This window comes from Anopheles funestus, chromosome 3RL (genome assembly GCF_943734845.2).
Source record: "Anopheles funestus chromosome 3RL, idAnoFuneDA-416_04, whole genome shotgun sequence".
In the NCBI taxonomy this organism is placed as follows: domain Eukaryota; kingdom Metazoa; phylum Arthropoda; class Insecta; order Diptera; family Culicidae; genus Anopheles; species Anopheles funestus.
In genome coordinates, this window is record NC_064599.1 from 38,944,525 (window position 1) to 38,964,390 (window position 19,866).

The window sequence follows — 19,866 nt, forward strand, 5'->3', positions numbered from 1 at the left end:
ACAAGCTTTGATTTTAAAGGATTGCAATATTTCACCAACGATTGACAAAATCGTAAAAATTCAACGTCATCGATTCTTATCTAATGAAAATGCAGACATTTGTATCGTTACCACTAACGTCTCAACGCTGGGAGCGAGTCACCCCAACATAATTCCTTTATTAATCTCCCAGCATCCATCCATGATTGTTACAGAAAGACATATGCATTCTACGCTGGGACAAAGATACGGTAATGTAGTTCTGCTGGATGCCACAGGATGGAATAAGGTGACTAAATTAAAGAATTATTAAGTTTTTACGGAGTTTAACGTAAGTGGTTTGGTTTCAGTTTCCAGCGCTTCAGTTCACAAAACAGTTCAGAGAAAACCCATGCCACTCCATCGATGCTCGATTTATCGTTCTGGTGACGCGATCGTGCTTTCTTAAAGATCGCTCCATAATAGTACAGTTTTTTGATGACCAAGGTATCGTGAACTATGCGATTTTACCAATGCCATCGAGTGCTTATGACCGAGTTGATAATATCAGTATCTACACTGAAAACCGATTCTCCAAGGAGGAGATCTTCGTGGAGTTGAAAGATCTCGACAACATACATCGTCTGTTCCCAAACAAACTTACCAATCTTCATCGTTATCATATCAATATAGGAGTGATACCTGATTTTCCGTACATCATCATATCGCCGGATGGTCATGTCGGTGGCTTGATTAGCCATTTCTTCAATGATGTTGGACGGAAAGTACTTAACTTGTCGTACACGTTCGTTCACCAGCTTGCCGATCAAGGCGATCTTGAGACGACCTTTAATATGCCGAGTTATCGACTCCATTTTCAGCATGAAATCGATTTACGTGAAATGGGCGGAATGTGTATGCTCTGTCCAGTTAATACAGGAAGGGATTTTCTTGCACATCTGCTCAAACCTTTCTCATTTGCTATTTGGATCGTGCTGGGAGGAGTTTTCATAGTTTGTGTGATTCTTCGTCGCTGCTATCCTAACACTTTTCGCTATGATCTCGTTCTGTTAACGTTCTTTGGAGGTGGTGGAACTGAGTATATGCAAGCATTTGTATTCCGAATCGCACTCCTTACACTTGCAATTCTGATGTTCTTCCTCACTGAGGCATATAACTCGAAGATTATTTCACTGATGTCGTTGGCCAAGTTTTATGGAAGGCCAGAAACGATGGCCGAATTTCGCAAGTCAGATTACCGCATCGTGATGTCGAAAAAGCATAGTGCACTGATGGGAGATCTCAAGTCGAAGATGATTAGTCCGCATGAAACCAATCGACTCCAACGGAAGCTTGGTGAACGAATGTATCGCTATTACTGTATAGTTCTGTCCTGTGGTGATGCCTGGTTGATTGCATTATCCGAGTTTCAGATTGACTCCTTTCCGATGTATGTACTGCGCGAAAAGGCCATAGAGGCTACGCAACACATACAGTTTGCTACGAACTCACCAATCGTTGGAACGATGCGGCGCTATTTTGGTATGTACTGTGAGACCGGACTGTGGGCTCGTCAAAAGGATCGACATAACAACATACTGACAGTGCTGTCACAAATCAAGGAAACCTTTTCCGAAGTGATATTCTACTACGAAGATCTACTATGCGTTTGGATCTTAGTGGTGGCCGGTTGGTTAATTAGTTTGACTGTATTTATCGGAGAGTTGGGTTGGTTCCAAATAAGAAAAATAAAATGTCGATACAGAAGCACAAAGCTATTCAGAGCAGTCTAGCTACGATGGTTATTAAAAATGTTTTGGAATTACTTTTTTACCAAGTTTATTTTCTACATGGGGCGGCTCGGTGGTGCATGTGATAAACGGCGCCAGTCCACACGGCCGGACCGGGTTCAAATCCCATCCGGACCGTCCCCCCGTAGCAAGGACTGACTATCTGGCTACGTGGTAAAATAAGTCTAGTAAGCCAGAAATGGCCGGCGTGACCTGTAAGGTCGTTAAAGCCAAGAAGAGAGAGATTTTCTACATCTAAACATATTCTTTTTTATAATTCAATATATCATTATTCAATCTATTGAACATTAATTTGGGATAACGGCGCCAGTTCTACACGACAGAACCAAGTATCAAATCGCATCCGAACTGCTCCCTCGTAGCAAGGGACTGACAATCCGGCTACGTGGTAATAAAAAGTCTTGGCAATAAAATCTATGGAACATAGTACATTATTTCGCAGATCGCATTTTTACTGCACTGTTCTATAAAAAATTTCGTTTTTAAGCGTTTGAACTGAATGTTTTTTACGTAATTCAAGATCCAGAGACGTTCAGATCGATCTAGAACCGGAAAATAACGTTTCGCAGAAATTGCCTTTAAAATCGTAGAATCTATAAGAGAACTCAAATGCAATTTCAACAAATATATTTATAAATTGAGAAAAAAACTTCAAAAATTAAAATTCATTACTGTAATCACAAGGTGCAAAAACTGTTGTACACCTTAATCAAAATGGTTCATCAAATCAGGCTAAATTCATTTTTACAACACTAAGTGCACACTAGATTCCAAAATGTATCATGCATGAAATTGTTTGTATAAATGGTTGCAATTGAGATGTATTTTTAATGTGTACAGTTTTCATAATCGCAAATACAGGGAACAAAAAAAAACTAAACATTACGTCCAAATTCAGCGCACAGAAATTAAGCGACAAAAAAGCTTGCTCGAACAATATACGATTAGTACAGTTACGATAAAAGAAAAATGTTGAGCGTAACATTGTTTCAGGCAATATACTTGTTAAACTTAACCTCTGTCCAACTGACTTCTTTATCGACCAAATGTAACATTTCACCAACCATTGACAAAATTCTACAACTACAACGCCATCGATTTCTGCCCAATGCTTCAGCAGAAATTTGCATCGTTACAACAAACATCTCAACATTGAGTGAAAGTCATCCCAATGTGATACCTTTGCTAGTTTCTCAACATCCTGTGAAGTTTTCAACCGGGCCGCCGATTGAAGCCAATACAAAGTTGAAGTACTCGAATGTGGTACTTCTGGATGTGACGGGTTGGGATCAGGTAATCTTTCTTAACAACGTCATAATATACCAGAACCTGAACAAACATAACAAATGCGCCTTATATTTCAGTTCCCAGTATCTCAGTTCACCAAACAGTTCAGAGAAAACCCATGCCACTTCATCGATGCTCGATTTATCGTTCTGGTGACGCGATCGTGCTTTCTAAAAGATCGTTCCATAATAGTACAGTTTTTCGATGACCAAGGTATCGTGAACTATGCGATTTTACCAATGCCATCGAGTGCTTATGACCGAGTAGATAATATCAGTATCTACACTGAAAACCGTTTCTCGAAGGAGGAGATCTTCGTGCAGCTGGAAGATCTCGACAACATGCATCGTCTGTTCCCGAACAAACTCATCAATCTATATGGTTATACCATCCGTGTAGGGATTCGTCAAAATGATTTTCCATACATAATGATATATGAGAAAGAAAATAAGAATGATGGTGACGATGAAGGTTACAACCTCATCCTAGGTACAGTAAAAATTTTTTTTAGGGATGTAGGCAAAAACACGTTGAATTTAAATTACACATTTTTTCATCAAACATATGATCAATATGATGGTGATGTATACTTCGATCTTCCTTTAGAGCGTGCACATTTCCAGCACATGTTTGCGTTCCGTGAAATGGGTGGTATGTGCCTCATATGTCCAGCGAAGGCTGGCAGATATTTCTTTCCACATCTCCTGAAACCATTCTCACTCGGTGCTTGGATGTTCCTGGGTGGAGTTTTTGCGATCTGTTGTCTTTTGTGTTTTCTATTCCCCGACATTTTTCCACACAATCCGATTCTACAGATGTTCTTTGGAAGCGGTGGAAACGCGTACAGTCACTCTTTCCGCAAGAGGTCAGTTGTTATTACGCTGTTACTGTTGTCATTCTTCTTCTCTAGATTGTACAACAGCAGAATCATATCGTTGATGTCTTTAGGAAAATTCTACCAACAACCGGAAACGATCGCCGAGTTCATGCAATCCGATTATAGGATTTTGGAACATATAATTGACCAAAATCAATATCTTGATGGTAAACTTCGTTCCAAACAACTTAGTAAAGAAGAGTTGGAACTAGTGAGAGCCAAATATGGTCTTCAAATCTATCATCACTTTTGCTCACTGCAAATTTGTGGAGATGCGCTGCTGCTTTCTTCTATGTTGTTACAAACTCAGTCTCATCCGGTGTTTATGATAAAAGAAAAGATCGTACCAATGCTACATATGCTACAGTTTGCCGAGAACTCACCTCTGTTCGGCACGTTAAAGCATTACTTCGGACTGTACAACGAGAGAGGCTTATGGAGGTACACGATGAACACACACAATAAAATGATAAAAAAGTTCCCCGAACCGGCGGATGCATTTTCGGAAATCGTGTTCCACTTTGAAGATCTTTTGAGTGTGTGGCTGCTGTTGATAACTGGATGGTTGTTCGGCATGGTGATATTTTTTTGTGAGGCTTATTTTCAATAGAATTTTAAATGATCTGTAAAATACCATTATTTTTATTCCTTGATAAAACGTTGAAGATGCATTAATAAAATTCTGGTACATTCCACTCCCAAGAGAGTTGCATATATTAGTTGCAGTTGCATATATTAATAACAAAAATCTTCTAATTTTTGTTCCGAGTATTTCTTTACTAGAATTGATTTTCTTCACACATAGTTGGCCTTCCATATGAGCATCGATCTTTTATGTAGCTTCGGTATACTAACCGGACCATGAGACCGTTTGCAATATTAAGATTACACAATCGTCAGGGGAAATTGCAAATATTTTCGAAGGAAGTAAACATAAACAAGCAAACATTTTACTTAATACAAGATATGTTACACTGAACATTAATCTTTGGTAAACGGAAGAAATTATAATTTAAAGAAAGTTAGTTGAATAATTAATAAATCGCGTCAATCTCAGTTGAATAAGACTAACAGAAATTTAAACCAATCTTCTGTTGAAACTGTAAATATATCGGATTATATATCCTAATGAAAAATATCAATTAAGTGTCAAGACACTTATCGTATTCGTAGCATCGTATTATGAAAAACGTTGAAAACATTAATAAAACATGCTTTCGGTTTTAGATAAAATCACCCAAAAAAAACACTGATAGAAAGCAAACAACTATATATTAATACAATTTAATTCGTCTTACTAACTTACACAGGAGTGATGGGCACTTAAGAACACACCAACGATTCTAACTGGCAGGAGGCTCTCTCTCTCTCTCTCTCTTTTCTTGGTTTAACGACCTCTAAGGTCATGCCGGCCATTTCTGGCTTACTAGACTTATGTCTACCTCGTAGCCAGATAATCAGTCCTTCGTCCAGGGTACGGCCCGGATGGGGTTTGAAACCCTATCCCTATGGAACTGGCGCGGTTTAGCAAATATACCAAAGAGTCGTCCTCAGCATCGTGTGGCTAGAGACTAACGGTTCCTTATTGAGCTCCGAACTAGTTTTCTTGAGCGGGGGTTATCAATAGTTAACTCCAACAACCTTGGGTGTTAGCAACTGCGCGAGGTTACACAAGTAATCCGTCAGTGGGCGCTACTCTCCGGCTACGTGTGGCCGGAGTCTAAATCCACGTCGGGGACCACGACGAAAGCAGGGTTGGGGCGAAGCGAGTGTTAAGCAAGCAGAACAAGCGACGGTTGTTTTTCTATCACCTTTCGGGAATAAAATCAGGACAATTTTTGTAGAACCGGTTAAGAGATCCGTGTAGGCTTGTTGTAAGAGAACGAAAGTAGCAGGACGCAACAATAGTAACCCCTTTTATTTACCATCACGTGCTTCACTTTTACACTTTAGGTATACCCTGCATCTGCAAGCTAGTGCTAGTTTAAATTGTAATCGACGGAACGCATCGAACAAACCTCTGTAGTATGTTGAAAAAATATTGGTCTACAGTAGTATATAAATTAAAAAATTCTACATATATTTTAGCATGAGTTTTAACTACATCCAGTAGGCAGTCGAAGCAGGCTACAGATCCGTTAATTCCGAAGCTTCGGAGCCGATTTCAACACTGGAGCCATTTTTCCCATCACTATTACATACATTAAACATTTCATGAACATAACTTTAAGCGCTTATCGTTTAATCTTTCAATTTGTTTATTACAAGCTTTCAACAAATTTAAAGCAATCCAGCTTTTAACAAAATTGCAAATTTATAACAAAATATTATGTTTGCTATTACACAGTACACTGTAGACACAGGATCAAATTCTGTGCCACATATTAGTATTTCACTGCTATCGCACAAAGCCAATTTTGTGCTAAACCCAGGCAACGATGTTTTTAAAATCGTTGTTTGTCATATACTGGATATTTTACCCGGCCATTATCAATGGTCATTTAGATTCAGTTTCGACGGAATGTATTCTTTCACCGTCGATTGACAAAATCCTACAACTACAACGCCATCGGTTTCTGCCCAATGCTTCAGCAGAAGTTTGCATCGTTACCACAAACATCTCAACATTGAGTGAGAGTCATCCCAACGTGATACCTTTGCTAGTTTCTCAACATCCTGTGAAGTTTTCAACCGAGCAGCCGATTAAAACCAATACAATGTTGAAGTACTCGAATGTGGTGCTTCTGGATGTGACGGGTTGGGATCAGGTAATCTTTCTTAACAACGTCATAATATACCAGCAGCTGAACAAACATAACAAATGCGTCTTAAATTTCAGTTCCCAGTGTCTCAGTTCACCAAACAGTTCAGAGAAAACCCATGCCACTTCATCGATGCTCGATTTATCGTTCTAGTGACGCGATCGTGCTTTCTAAAAGATCGTTCCATAATAGTACAGTTTTTCGATGACCAAGGTATAGTGAACTATGCGATTTTACCAATGCCATCGAGTGCTTATGACCGAGTAGACAATATCAGTATCTACACTGAAAATCGATTCTCGAAGGAGGAGATCTTCGTGCAGTTGGAAGATCTCGACAACATGCATCGTCTGTTCCCGAACAAACTTACCAATTTATACGGCTATCACATTCGAATTGGGGCAACGCAAGATGACTTTCCATTTATCATGCTGTGGCAAGAAGGTCAAATAGTTACTGGTCTTTTAAAAATTATTTTTCAGGATATAGGTATTAATATTTTAAATTTAACATTCTCTTTCTTTAAACAAAACACAGAACATTACGATGCTGACGTTTACTACGATATAATCTTTAAGCGAGAGCATTTTCATCACGATTTTGCGTTCCGAGAGATGGGTGGAATGTGCTTATCATGTCCAGTGAAAGACAGCAGATTTTTTTTGCCACATTTGCTGAAACCGTTCTCAATTGGTGCTTGGATTTTCTTGGGAGGAGCTTTCGTAGCTTGTTGCCTCTTGCGACTGATCTTTCCCTCCATTTTCCGATACGATCCCATTCTACAAACAATCTTTGGAGCCGTCGGTAATGGCTATAACCAAGGTTTTCCGGCACGAGTGGTGTTGCTTACCCTTTCGTTGCTATCATTCTTCTTCTCCAGAACGTATACCAGCAGAATCCTGGCACTCATGTCTTTAGGCTCAGACTACAAACGACCGAAGACTATTGCCGAGTTCATGCAGTCAGATTACATGATGGTGATACATAAAGAACACCTTGCGGAGTTTGTCCTGGATGATTTCATTCCAAAAATGCTTGATCTTGATGAATTCGATCGCTTAAGGGGAGAAGTCGGTGTAAAATACCACTATGATTACTGCTCTCTGCAACGTTGCGGAGAAGCATTGTTATTGACATCAGTTGTATTTAGAGGTCTAAGCCACGATTTTTTCGCCATCGAAGAAAGCATTGTTCCTCATCCGCATAGGTTACAGTTTGCAGAAAACTCACCTATCGTTACAGTGATGACCCGTTACCTCGGATTGTTTTATGACACTGGAATGTGGAATTACCATTTTAAGAAACATTTGGGATTTTTAGCACGGAAACCAGAATCGAAGCAGGTACTTTTTGGTGTTGTGTTTTCTTTCAAAGATCTACTAAGTGTTTGGATTTTTCTGGGAGGTGGCTTGTTGGTCAGTACCGCCCTTTTTATTGTAGAATTGTTAAGTAAACAACGACAATGATTTGAAAGCTTATTTGCCATTGCATTACTTCAATAACTTTTCAATAACCAATTAACAAATAACCACTGATCGAGACCGACATAAATAGCTCACAGGTCCTATAGCTACATTTTCAAAAATGTTGTATGGTGAAAAAGTGTCCAGCAAGTCTATTATCGTTCGATAGCCAGTAACCTTATTACTAGCAGATAGTTATCCTCAGCGTAAACTTTGATAGAATATAAATAAATACGTTATTGATAAATAATAACGTTCATATAAATAGTCTCAAATTACAGACGATTAATGAATTATATAAAATTAAATAAAGCAATGTGAAAACATACGTACAATTGTTATTCCCTGATCGGTTAATTACATTCAATTTTTGATTGGAAATTTCACGTTATGAATCACAAATAATTGATTTTTTTTTAATAATGGATCCTCATTAAACGAAATAGTAATAATTCATCACATTTACTAGTTATTGCCGTTCCTCGATCAGTAATCTTCGAGTTTGTTGATTTCGTAGTTTGTAACATGGAATATAGTGGGCGCACTGCGCGATACTCGATACCAGGTATCAAATATACTGAACAATGAATAAATTTGATTTGAATTGAACATTGAAAACTAAAATTTTTAAAGAAAATCTGCTATACCGTTGAAAGAAGATAGAAATTACGAGATATAAAAATTAAAGCTAATATCTAATTTGTAACCCCATCAGCACCAAAGCATTACTAATTAAAGGTTGAAAAAAGCAACAAAAGTAACAACTAAAAAACTTCATCATTTCATTAATAATAAAAAATTCCAGACGGTAACCACTTCAAACTTGAAATGATAGCATCCTAGATGCGTATAATCATAAGCTTATAACATACCTCAATTCGTCAAAGAGGAAATCTACAAACGACTAAGTCCAATTCACTTACAACAAACCAGTACTCTAAACCTTTGTAACGATGAGCTGGGCAATGCTAGTAGTTACGCACTGGTTGTGCATTCTGACCTTCGCCAACGGTAATTTAGGTCCGCTTTCTATGGAATGTATTCTTTCGCCATCGATTGACAAAATCCTACAACTACAACGCCATCGGTTTCTGTCCAATGCTTCAGCAGAAGTTTGCATCGTTACCACAAACATCTCAACATTGAGTGAGAGTCATCCCAATGTGATACCTTTGCTAGTTTCTCAACATCCTGTAAAGTTTTCAACCGAGCAGCCGATTAAAACCAATACAAAGTTAAAGTACTCGAATGTGGTGCTTCTGGATGTGACGGGTTGGGATCAGGTAATCTTTCTTAACAACGTCATAATATACCAGAACCTGAACAACAATAACAAATGTGCCATATATTTCAGTTTCCAGTGTCTCAGTTCACGAAACAGTTCAGAGAAAACCCATGCCACTTCATCGATGCTCGATTTGTCGTTCTAGTGACGCGATCGTGCTTTCTAAAAGATCGCTCCATAATAGTACAGTTTTTCGATGACCAAGGTATAGTGAACTATGCGATTTTACCAATGCCATCGAGTGCTTATGACCGAGTAGATAATATCAGTATCTACACTGAAAACCGATTCTCAAAGGAGGAGATCTTTGTGCAATTGGAAGATCTCGACAACATACATCGTCTGTTCCCAAACAAACTTACCAATTTATACGGCTATCACATTCGAATTGGGATTAAGGAAAACGATTTTCCGTACATGGTTATATGGAAAGATTTTAATGAGTTTCTAGGCGTGTTAACCATAATGTTTCAGATGATTGGCAACGATGTCCTAAATTTGACATTCACGATGTTTCAGCAAACTACGGAACATTACAATGCTGACGTTTACTATGGTATTACTTTCCAAAGAGAACATTTTCAGCACGAGTTCACGTTTCGAGACATGGATGGAATATGTCTTTTGTGTCCAGTAGAGTATAAGAAATATTTCTTACCATATTTTCTGAATCCATTTTCGCTCGGTACTTGGATTTTCCTGGGAGGAGTTTTGATAGCTTGTTGTGTTTTACAACTGATCTTTCCCTCCATTTTCCGATTCGATCCGATTCTACAAATGGTCTTTGGAGTCATCGGAAACGACTACAAACAAGCTTGTCTGGCGCGAACGGTGTTGTTTGCTCTTTCGTGGTTATCGTTCTTCTTCTCCAGAATGTACACCAGCAGAGTCCTGGCACTCATGTCTCTAGGATCATTCTTCAAACGACCGAAGACGATTGCAGAGTTCTTGCAGTCAAACTATATCATTGCAATAAACAAACAACAACGTGCTCAGTTCCCTCTGGATGATTTCATTCCAAAAATGCTTGAACAACATGTGTTCGAGCAGTTAAAGAGGAAAACTGGTGTTTTTTATCGTCTTACATACTGCACTCTGGAGACTTGTGGACAGGCGCGATGGCTAACAATGCCTTGGCTTCACGGGTTATACCATGACTTTTTCGCCATTGAAGAAAGCATTTTTCCATATCCCCGTTCGTTACAGTTTGCAGAAAACTCGCCTATTATTGCAGTGATGACTCGTTATTTCGGATTGTTTTATGATACTGGTTTATGGAATTACGAAATTAAAAAAAAGATAGATTTTCTACAAACTAAACCTGAACCAAAGAATTCGTTTACAGACGTTGTTTTTTCTTTCAACGATTTAATCAGCGTTTGGATGTTGCTGGGAGGTGGGTGGTTGATTTGTACCATTATGTTCATTGTAGAACTGTTGAGCAAAAAACGAACGTGATTCGAAGGTTTAATTACTATCCTTTAAGGTTTAATTACTACAATTGGAACTGATAGCAATCTTAAAATTATTCATTTAGCTCGAAACACAAAAGCCATGTTTATTAATTTGTTTTTCAGTGAAAAAAGATCCAGGAAGTCAAGTGTTATTCGACAGTCACAAAGCCTATCACTAGTTCTTAATTTGATTCAGTGTGAACTTAAATGCTGAAATATCAATTTTTAATTTAAATACCATGTTCAATCCAATCTACCGATAATTTTAATAGTATATTTACAATCCGGAAGGCTGAAGAAAGCTGTATATTAATAAACAAAAAAAAACATTGATAACAAAATCATACCAAAAACGCAATGGCAACCTGTGCCTCAGTGATTTCGATAATTGAAACTGAATTTGGATCTAAATGTATGCGGTCCTTCTATAACTGATGCCTAATAAACATTTCATGCTCAAAACCACTAAGGCCCCAAGGTGAAAATTTTTGATAACTGGGGTTTCTGATTACCTCACTAAAATTGTAATAAGAATGGTTTAAGGGTTGTTTAAGTGTAATACGTAAAAGTTTCGGATTTCAATTTTCATAGATTAAACGAAGTCAGAAGTACATTTTGATACATTTTGAATAATGTTTGGCCCCTCGAAAAATTTACCCGGAACCCTTGATGGATGATTGGAACCCCCCGGTAATGTCTGACACGGACTTTGAGAATTTTTAAAAATTTATAAAGCAACCATACTGAAGGAGCCACCATCTTCAAACCTCTCGTATCAGTGACTTCAGTATAGTTCAATGAAAACAACTCAAGTTCATCATTCATAGCTTTCTAAAGGCAGTCATTAGTTGACCATTAATAAAAAATATTATTTTATCGCGTGTACATGGACATGGAATTAATTTTTGATTCTGTACGTCCTTCGTTGAGCCACGATTTTCTAAACAGGAAATCTACAAGCGACTGACCTCAGTTCACTTACAACAAACCAGTACGCTAAACCTTTGTAACGATGAGCTGGGCAATGTTAGTTGTCATGTGCATTCTGAACTTTGCCAACGGTAATTTAGGTCCGCTTTCTATGGAATGTATTCTTTCACCATCGATTGACAAAATCCTACAACTACAACGCCATCGGTTTCTGTCCAATGCTTCAGCAGAAGTTTGCATCGTTACCACAAACATCTCAACATTGAGTGAGAGTCATCCCAATGTGATACCTTTGCTAGTTTCTCAACATCCTGTAAAGTTTTCAACCGAGCAGCCGATTAAAACCAATACAAAGTTAAAGTACTCGAATGTGGTGCTTCTGGATGTGACGGGTTGGGATCAGGTAATCTTTCTTAACAACGTCATAATATACCAGAACCTGAACAACAATAACAAATGTGCCTTATATTTCAGTTTCCAGTGTCTCAGTTCACGAAACAGTTCAGAGAAAACCCATGCCACTTCATCGATGCTCGATTTGTCGTTCTAGTGACGCGATCATGCTTTCTAAAAGATCGTTCCATAATAGTACAGTTTTTCGATGACCAAGGTATAGTGAACTATGCGATTTTACCAATGCCATCGAGTGCTTATGACCGAGTAGACAATATCAGTATCTACACTGAAAACCGATTCTCGAAGGAGGAGATCTACGTGCAGCTGGAAGATCTCGACAACATGCATCGTCTGTTCCCGAACAAACTCATCAATCTGTACGGCTACCATATTCGCGTTGGGATTCATCAAAATGATTTTCCGTACGTGGTTATATGGAGGGATCCGGATGAGTATCTTGGAATTTTGAACATTATGTTTCGAGAAATAGGTAAATATATCCTGAATTTAACATACACGATCGTTGAGCAAACCACGGAACATTACAATGCTGACGTTTATTATGAATTTGGCTTCAAGCGTGACCATTTTCAGCATGATTTTGCGTTCCGCGATATGGGTGGGATGTGTCTGTTGTGTCCAGTGAAGTACACGAGATATTTCTTACCACATCTGCTGAAACCGTTTGCGCTTAGTGCTTGGATTTTCCTGGGAGGAGTTTTCGTAGCTTGTAGCCTCTTGCGATTGATCTTTCCCTCCGTTTTCCGATATGATCCCATTCTACAAACGATCTTTGGTGTCATCGGCAACGAATATAATCAAGGTTTCCCAGCCAGAGTGCTGTTGTTTGCTCTTTCGTGGTTATCGTTCTTCTTCTCCAGAACGTACACCAGCAGAGTACTGGCACTCATGTCTCTAAGAACATTCTTCAAACGACCGAAAACGATTGACGAGTTCATGCAGACAGACTATATGTTGGCAATATACAAAGAACAACGTGACCAATTTACTCTGGATGATTTCATTCCAAAAACCCTCACCCAACAGGAATTCGAACAGATAAGGGGGCAAACTGGTGTAAATTATCGTCTTAAATACTGCACTCTTGAACCTTGTGGTGAAGCTCAAAGGCTAACAGCTCGTGAGGTGCATAGGTTCTACCATGAATTTTTCGTTATCGAAGAAAGCATTGTTCCCTATCCGCGTCTATTACAGTTTGCAGAAAACTCACCTATCGTTACAGTGATGACCCGTTACCTCGGATTGTTTTATGAAACAGGGTTATGGAATGACTATTTTGAGAAACATATGGGTACACTAGAAACGAAACCTGAACCAAAGAATACATTGTCGGAAGTTGTATTCTCTTTTGATGATCTGATAATTGTTTGGATGTTGCTCGGAGGAGGATTCTTGATCAGCACCATTATGTTTATTGTAGAACTGTTAAGCAAAAAACGAACGTGATGTGATGGCTTATTGACTATACTCATTGAATTTGTTTTTCATGCCAAACTGATTTACATTTCATTTTGCATCAATTATCATCGAGTTGCAAAACATCCTATACAACTTCTCCATACGATACGTTAAACTGCTATACGATGTAAAAAGACGGCCAATTTTTATATTACTTGAATCATAAGGCTTTTTGTTAGTTGACTATTTACATTAGTGTTAAATTCATTATTTGAATAAAAATCTATTGTTATGTTCAATATATAGCACATATCAAAACAATATTCTAACGCCCCATAAAACACCCTACAAGTATCCTCTGGTGTTTGACGGATTAAAACTCGAGCCCTCAGTCAAGCGGCAGTTATTTTACATGTGAGAATTAAAATTGTTATAACGGTTGAGTAAATAAAAATAGTTGAGTAATTTTTTTTTAGTTATAAAGCTAACTAGTAAGACGACTATCTCATTTTCTGATTTCTTCTGAAGTATCTTTCCCTCCATTCCCATGTGTACCCCTCCTCAGCTGATGTCAAAGGACAAAAAATACTGTTTGGGTCGATCGATCTGATTCTACTAATGAGACCACCCTTGTGCAGCCAAGTGAGTCCATCGTGGAACTTATAAAGCTGGTCATTATAGCAAGTCTTCCAATATCCTTCCACATGGATCAAATATTCTTATTTGAGTATTTTCCTCTCGATCTCAGAGGTGAATATGAGTACTGAGGTTACATACAATTTACACAGTCTCAGCTTCGAAGAACTTATGGTAGCCTAGCACGAATCTCAGCAACAATGTGGTCGGTGCTGATTTTTGCCACAAGATAGTACCAATTTTGATCGACTTCAAATCTCTTAAACACCCATAAGAGAGTCAGTGTTTGTAGCAGGAAAAGTTGTGCTGCTGCCATTATTTTGCATTTTGCTGTTAACTAATAATCTAGTTTTATCAATTCATAGACGATGCTCATCAAATTGTTTCACATAACTAACTATTCCACGAATAAATTACTAATAAAAAGTTGTATTTAATGTTCGATAGTGAAATTGTATTCCATACCTTTTGATAAATAAAAATGCGTTTGTATGTATATATCGATGTCATAACATAAAAATTGTACAACTGCCATGGCATTCAAAACGAAGTCATCAAACGAAGTAAAAAGCGCTAGGCTTAGCTCAACGAATGTACAGGCGATCTTTTAAGCAAAAACGGAGAAAATTAGAGTACGTTGTACGTGACGAGATATAACAAACGTCACGTACTGCATATCAATTTGTTTATGGTACTATGCATAATTCTCACCGAAAAAACTTCAATATTCATTAAATAATAAAACTCTAATGATGCTTTAATAGTTATCTTCAATTTAAAACTACGCTTTGAACGCGTGTACATGGACATGGCATTAATTTTTGATTCTGTACATCCTTCGTGGAGCCACGATTTTCCAAACAGGAAATCTACAAGCGACTGACCTCAGTTCACTTACAACAAACCAGTACGCTAAACCTTTGTAACGATGAGCTGGGCAATGTTAGTTGTCATGTGCATTCTGAACTTTGCCAACGGTAATTTAGGTCCGCTTTCAACGGAATTTATTCTTTCACCATCGATTGACAAAATCCTACAACTACAACGCCATCGATTTCTGCCCAATGCTTCAGTAGAAGTTTGCATTGTTACCACAAACATCTCAACATTGAGTGAGAGTCATCCCAACGTAATAGCTTTGCTAGTTTCTCAACATCCTGTGAAATTTTCAACCGAGCAGCCGATTAAAACCAGTACAAAGTTGAAATACTCGAATGTAGTACTTCTGGATGTGACGGGTTGGGATCAGGTAATCTTTCTTAACAACGTCATAATATACCAGAACCTGAACAAACATAACAAATGCGCCTTATATTTCAGTTCCCAGTATCTCAGTTCACCAAACAGTTCAGAGAAAACCCATGCCACTCCATCGATGCTCGATTTATCGTTCTGGTGACGCGATCGTGCTTTCTAAAAGATCGTTCCATGATAGTACAGTTTTTTGATGACCAAGGTATAGTGAACTATGCGATTGTACCAATGCCATCGAGTGCTTATGACCGAGTTGATAATATGAGGATCTACACTGAAAACCGATTCTCGAAGGAGGAGATCTACGTGCAGCTGGAAGATCTCGACAACATGCATCGTCTGTTCCCGAACAAACTCATCAATCTGTACGGCTACCATATTCGCGTTGGGATTAAGGGAGACGATTTCCCGTACGTGACAATATCGAATGATCTAAAGGCATTTCCAGGCATATTAAACATTATGTTTGAGGATTTAGGTAAAAATATTCTAAATTTAACATACACGATCTTTCAACAAAAATCAGAGCGTTATGATGCTGACGTTTACTTTGACATTGCCTTCCATCGGAAACATTTTCAACACGAGTTCATATTTCGTGATATGAGCGGCATGTGTCTGTTTTGTCCAGTAAAGTACACGAGATATTTCTTTTCACATCTGCTGAAACCGTTCTCACTCGGTGCTTGGATTTTCCTGGGAGGAGTTTTAGTAGTTTGTTGTGTTTTACAACTGATCTTTCCCTACGTTTTCCGATATGATCCCATTCTACAAACAATCTTTGGAGTCGTCGGTAATGGCTATTACCAAGGTTTTCCGGCACGAGTGGTGTTGCTTACCCTTTCGTTGCTATCATTCTTCTTCTCCAGAACATACACCAGCAAAATCCTGGCACTCATGTCTCTAGGATCATTCTCTAAACGTCCGAAGACGATAGCAGAGTTCATACAGTCAGACTATATGATGGCTATACACAAGGAAGATCTTGCACAGTTTCCTCTAGATGATTTCATTCCTAAAATGCTGGACCTACTGGAATTCGAGCAGTTAACATGGGAAAGCGCCAATTTATACCATTATTACTACTGTTCTCTGGAGCCTTGCGGTGATGCTTGATGGTTGATAGCCCGTGAGAATCATGGTTTCGATTATGAGTTTTTCACCATCGAAGAAAGCATTGTTCCATACCCGCATAGGTTACAGTTTGCAGAAAACTCACCTATCGTTGCAGTGATGACCCGCTATCTCGGGTTGTTTTATGAAACTGGACTTTGGACCTATAATTATAAACGACAAGAGGACACATTGAAGGTGAATCCAGAACCAAAGAATACATTGTCGGAAGTTGTATTCTCTTTTGATGATCTGATGAGCGTTTGGATGTTGCTGGGAGGTGGGTTGTTGATCAGTACCTTTGTGTTTATTGTAGAACTGTTAAGCAAGAAACGAGTTTAATTGAAAGGATCGTGCTTCATAGATAGAGCGTTTGTTATTTGAAAAGCCCTATTTAACAAGCTTTCGTTGTGTTTTGTTGGGTAGATTTTGTGTTATCGATGACGTTCTAAAAGTAGCAGTTCTATTAAATTTAATATTTTACGTACAAATGTTCTTCTATTTGTATATCGTTTGGGTTGTATATTAATGGTAGGAATACGGGTTTCTTGTTATAATATTTAATGTCTCCCAGATCATTTTTCAAACGACCTACGACGATTTTCTAGTTCATGATTGATGGTGATCGTATATTAATCATGGCTTTAGCGATGCGGTATTCACCATTGAGGAAAGGTATTGTTTCGTATCTGCCTTAGTTACATTTTCCGTAAAAACACACATATCATTACAGTATTGAATCGTCAATATTTCCAAAAACTTAAGACATATTAGAGGGAAATTATAAGTTTATGCAGTCTTTTCTACATCGATGATCTGATGAGCATTCAGATGTTACTGTCTGAGACTTGTTGATGATTTGTGTTTATTTTAAATCTGTTTAAGCATTGCGATTGATACGCATCTCAAACTGTATTTTCTATAACCAAGTATAGATAATAGCAGCCGGCAAGAAAGAGAGAGAAAGAGAGAGAGAAAGAGAGAGAGAGAAGCATAGATAATAGGATGTTTAACTGTGTGCTAAGTGAGATTCTGGTAAAATTTTCAACCAATTTAAATCAATATTTAAATTTTTAATTCCAAACGTTTTTGTTTATAAATGTCTCTCAACCAATAGTTGTAGTAGTCAAAACTCTTTGGAATAGTTTTACGCTTTGGTGAAACAAACCTTTAGTTGTTAAAATTAATAAAATAGTTCAAATAAAATGGAAAGAATTAATTTATTGTAGATTTATTTATCTATTTCTGTTGACAACAGCAACGTCGATGACGATACTGACAGGAGGATGATAGATGCGCGAGTGAAACCAGCCATAATGAAGAAAGCCGAACGCGCCCGTCGATATGCACTAGTGATGTGTAACCGGGAGTGGAATCACTACAAACCAAAATTGGCTCCGGCGAATCCGGTCGATTTCGGCCCACTCCGAATTCACTCGATCGAATTCGCACTCTAGTGATGCACTCTAGTGATGCACTCTAGTGATACACTCTGGAAGATTAGTGGGAAGTCGATGATCGACAGGCGAAGGTGATGACCGAGGAGATGAGCGGTGTGCTAGCGAAAAGGACCGAAATTGTAGCAAAAAAACGTCCGACAAGAGAAGGCGCTGATTTTTTTAATTACGCTCCAAGTGAGACAATGTCATTCTAATAAATTATAATAGGTAGTTAATAAAAAGCATTAAATCCTTGTCGGCTATTTAAACGTTTGCAATAATTTAAAAAAAATAAAATAAAAAAAAAAACTAAACTACCCTTTATGCTTGTTCCACATTTTCTAGTGTGGTTCTGCCAAACGAGCCAAAAACTTCGTTTTATTGTTTTCCCTGCTCTAGAGCCTCGTTTTGCTCGTAAATTATCCACCACCCGCTGCTGTCATTTTTATCGGTCGTTTTCTTCCAAAAAAAACCAGCTTGACCATTACATCAAACCAACCGCAAATGGTACAACGACCGGCGTTGTACCCTGTTCAGTTTACAGCAATCAATCAATCAATTGGCGAAGAATGGGAACCATTTTCAAGGAGCCGAATGGTGCACCCTCTTAAATGACCACTTCGTTATCCTTCGTGTTTCCTTTTTTCTATTCCAGCCCTTTTGTCCCTCTTCCTTCGTATGCACCAGTTCGTGCACAACAATTTGCGGATGATTAACAGTGCAAAATGACCACAAACGTGCCGGTATGACGACGCAATGGTGAGTGGAATGAAAATTAATACACGATTTCACTCGTACGTGGTTATTAATCACGCTCACGCAGTCGGTGTACTGTGTCTTTGGATGATTCTTGGGCAGATAAGAACGAACCAGACGAACGATATTGCCCATGCAGCAGTTTTTCGCTGCTCTCCGGCACGACACACATCGCTTTCCCGGCGACGGTGGTCGAGCTACGGTCCAAGTGACGGGAGACATCTTTCTTATGTGGCAAACATCAAACATCATAAATCACAATTTGTCTCACATTTCGGGAGTGAACAGAGTTGTACTCGTTTGCCGGTTAGTGGTGGTGATGGTCCCGGTGATCTCGAGCGGAAACAGCAGTTTTCCATCGTGCGAGAAAATGAAAGTACAACCTATGCAAACTGTCTTGCATCAACGAACCCAAACGCAATGGGTAAAGAGACGTCGTGCCTTGGACGAAATTTTCTCATCAATCTTTGGTCCAGCATGGTCACGATGGTATCGTTAGCGATGCAGCCGATAGGTAAGTGTAAGGCGCCACCCCCCCCCCCCCCCCCCCCCCCCCACCAAGGGAAGAGGAGGAAAATTGTCTTTGAAGCTATTAGACATTTTATTAGATCATGGTAATTGGATAACTGGGTCAAAGTGTTTTGCCGAGCAGCAGCCTCATCATCAGCACGTGTAGCAAACATGTTCGGCTAAACGGTAAGAAGCGCTTATTGATGGTTGGTAGCATAGAAAGAAGATGTCTCTAATTGCTCAAACATGTCCCTCAAACTTGTTCATTCATTTAACAAATTTGAAAACTTTAGGAAAGTGATTACAAAGAGAAAATCAAACAATTTTTTACTGGCAACCATTTGTTTGGTTGTGCGAAATGGGCTAACTGTGTTTATGAAACAAAAATATGTGATTTTTTTCATAGTATCTAGTACAGTGTTGTATCAAAGTATCTAATAGTATGTTTAAAAAAATAGTTTTATGTTTTCTTAAGTTTAATTTAACTTCAAACATAACTCATTACAATTTTAAAAA

At 38.4% G+C, this 19,866-nt stretch overlaps 2 protein-coding genes across 8 annotated transcripts in view; one reads left to right on the forward strand and one right to left on the reverse strand.

The window, feature by feature from the left end:
* Positions 1-19,866, reverse strand: part of LOC125771243 (EGFR adapter protein-like) — a 74,886-nt gene that overhangs the window by 21,142 nt on the left and 33,878 nt on the right. The window lies entirely within an intron of this gene.
* On the forward strand, positions 6-19,371 carry LOC125771242 (uncharacterized). 5 transcript variants are annotated; one of them, XR_007419287.1, is made up of 2 exons: positions 6-465; positions 15,735-19,371. XR_007419287.1 is itself a non-coding variant. In XM_049441649.1 (2 exons), exon 2 carries the CDS (start codon positions 6,935-6,937, stop codon positions 8,159-8,161), a length of 1,227 nt encoding a protein of 408 aa, XP_049297606.1. In that variant the 5' UTR covers positions 6-465; positions 6,909-6,934; the 3' UTR covers positions 8,162-8,499. The 5 variants fall into 5 exon arrangements, 4 of the variants coding, with proteins under 4 accessions (XP_049297606.1, XP_049297607.1, XP_049297609.1 ...); XM_049441649.1 differs by lacking the exon at positions 15,735-19,371 and adding an exon at positions 6,909-8,499; XM_049441650.1 differs by lacking the exon at positions 6-465 and adding an exon at positions 2,796-3,269.

Excerpts from the sequence above, each read along its gene's own strand:
- LOC125771242 (XM_049441649.1), top strand. The coding sequence starts at position 6,935 with ATGCCATCGAGTGCTTATGACCGAGTAGACAATATCAGTATCTACACT.